General features: G+C 43.8%; 1 protein-coding gene across 1 annotated transcript in view; it reads right to left on the bottom strand.

Annotated features, from left to right (window-relative positions):
- The window catches only part of dock8 (dedicator of cytokinesis 8), a 56,818-nt gene extending 54,278 nt beyond the window's left edge, over positions 1-2,540 (bottom strand). The window contains exon 1 of the mRNA XM_035658235.1: positions 2,273-2,540. Within this exon, the coding sequence (XP_035514128.1) occupies positions 2,273-2,325 (53 nt within the window). The 5' untranslated portion in view covers positions 2,326-2,540. The remainder of the gene's footprint in view (positions 1-2,272) is intronic.
- Positions 2,541-2,716: the final 176 nt, after the last annotated feature.

The raw sequence follows: 2,716 nt of genomic DNA, 5'->3' as shown, positions 1-2,716 counted from the left end.
TTTTTGCTCGACATATCTCATGCTTCTTTTTCATTCCCCTTTTTTTTTTATGTGCTTATGAAGAAACACACATTTCCTGATTTGAAACGGCCATCAACAAAAAGCGAAGTGAAACCTGAGCGACTCAGTGTCCACAGTGTGCAGGATTTCCTTCACACTCCATCCTGATAGAGAGATGGTGAGAGGAGCTGCTCGTGAGCACATATAGAATATTTAGGAGTAGATAAAAGAATATTTATGACAAATATCTCTACATGTATGGGAGGTATTCGTTTGCGTGGAAATGAACAGGTTTCCAGCCAGTTACACACCACATGCTTCAGTTTCAATTCATGGCCGCTGTTCCTCTTTATCGCTGCGGTTTGTTTGTGTCCAGCTTTTGTTTCCATGATTATTTAGCTTACATTATTTTGCAGTTTGTACGACCAATGAGCCAAAAACTGAATTTTTTTTGTTCTATTGTTCGCAACACATCATCCCTCCTTTCTCTCCCATCATTTCCTGTCACCTTTATACCGTCCACTATCATAACACAGGCAAAATTCTTTTAAATCATACATATATGAATGTCTGATCTTTTTATAGCTTACCTGGGAACAGACCTAAAATGACCCACCTCTGCATCCATCTCATAGTCTACTTCTCATGAGTTCTACTATATGGGCTGTGCATGACATTTAAAAAAAAATCTGTTGTTATATTATAGAATATATTTTCAAGCTTGCTAACTCAATAGAAACTTGACTTCATATACACACACAGAACTTCCTCACTAAAACTCACAGCAGTTTGAGGAATTACTGTCGGTGTCTCGTGCACCATCAGCACACAACAGCGTGCTTTGCTACAGTACAGAATCTTCTAACTCTTCTAACTCTCTGCTGGCTCATCGCTGGATTCAGGCTGTGACCTGAGATCCCTTACATCCCTCAGCAGCTGAGCTCAGCTCTGCACAGCACAGCAAGTATCCATGATTTTCTCCTGGCTACTCAAAAACAAGAGAGTGCTGCAGTCGCTGTGCTGGATAGAGGATTTCGTAGTCATGAAAAAACATTAAAAATCCAATACAAAGTTATTTATTGCTGGTTTCAGCTTTTCAAATGTGAGGATTTTCCGCTTTTCTCTCTTTTATATCATTGTAAACTAGCACATGAATACATAATGAGAGATATTGTTAGTGGCAGCTCTACTTTCAACCTCTTTCAGAAGCATTTCGTATGACTGTATCAGCACTGATTCATCAGCATAGCTTAAGAACATAAATGATAAATATCGATCTGACATTTTCATCTACGTTTCTTGTAAAAGCTGCAGACGCGAGGACACAGATTTCTGTTTAAAAGTGCTTTAAAGAGAGGATCAAAGGGGATTAAAACTGTTTGCTTGTGGGCCATAAAAAGAAATGACAATCTGCTTCCTCATCATACACCACCCTAAGTTGGACAAAAACTAATCTGTGCACCCGCTCTGCCCTCACCCACTATCACAATGTGAATGAATCCAAGTGCACCCTTTAACTGCTGTAACATCACACACACAGTGTACAACAATGCAGTCCGTCTGACCGGTTAGCCCCGGAGAAGCCCTATAAGCACTGTGCTGCTGATCATGGGAAGCATTAGTGTGTTTGTTTTAAATGAGTCGTCCTACAGAGGAGGCATGGTACACAATAGACTTCCATGTACATACTTCCTCCACACCTGGCCAGTGTCACAGCAGGAACTATGACCACATCCCTCCTCATTTATAGCAGCTTTAGGAGGGCTGATCAGACCTTGCACACCACAGGAAATGGTCATATTAGAAACACTAGATATAGACTCAGCTTCAGCATCCTTCCCTATCAGGAAATTACACTGACAGAATCCAGATTGGTCAACTTAGTGCAGAGTTCGGCATTGTTTCTCCACTTCAGGAGCGTTAGTTTGTGTAAATAAACAAATAAACGAAGAAACGAAAGGATTCGTGATTGATCACATGACAATCACAAAAGTTAACCACGTCCCTATGAGAAAGTTGAAGTAAAGTTGGCTGTTTACTATCCTCCAGGCTGCTTTTTTTCTTCTTCTTCTTCTTCTTCTTCTTCTCCCCGGCACTGAGTGAACTAATGTGCAGCATTAACATTCACAACATGTGGCTGCCTGCTCCACTGTCAAGACAGTCAAGACAATTAGGGCTCCCTCCCATATCTCTAGGGAGGCACCAGGAGTTCACAATCACTTCTTCACTAAACCTGATACCAAAAGCTTCCAATAGGACATGTGTAGGCTACCTGTTGATTTTCAGAGCGAAAGCCCGTCGGTCTGCGCTGCTCAGAGACGCCATGTGTGGGTCTGAAGTCCAGTTCGGCGGCGCTGGCTCCGGTGCTTTCCTGCGGTGTGGCCGCCTCGCTGTCACCGACTCGCCGCTGCTTCCCCTCGCTACAGCTCAACTGTCATGTCAACACTCATGTTGCTTGTGGCGGCAGCAGCTTCACTGGGTGGAAACTTCCGCATTTGATTTGAGCCATCCCGTGGAGAGAGCGCGAGGCACACACTGGAGGCGCGAGGAGGGTGGGAGGGGACGACGGGACAAGCTGGATGAGGCACGCGCGCTCCCTCGCTGCCGAGATAAGCTTTTCGGTTGTTGTTTTTTTTTTTACAAGCAGTGTGTTTGTGTGTGTGTGTGTGTGTGTGTGTGTGTGTGTTTGTGTGGGGCATGTCTGAGAGTGAGAGAG

This window comes from Morone saxatilis, unplaced genomic scaffold, assembly GCF_004916995.1.
Source record: "Morone saxatilis isolate NCDOM2014 unplaced genomic scaffold, NCSU_SB_2.0 Contig16, whole genome shotgun sequence".
Lineage (NCBI taxonomy): Eukaryota > Metazoa > Chordata > Actinopteri > Moronidae > Morone > Morone saxatilis.
Note: the sequence above shows the minus strand (reverse complement) of the source record. Positions and strands in the feature narration are given on the sequence as shown.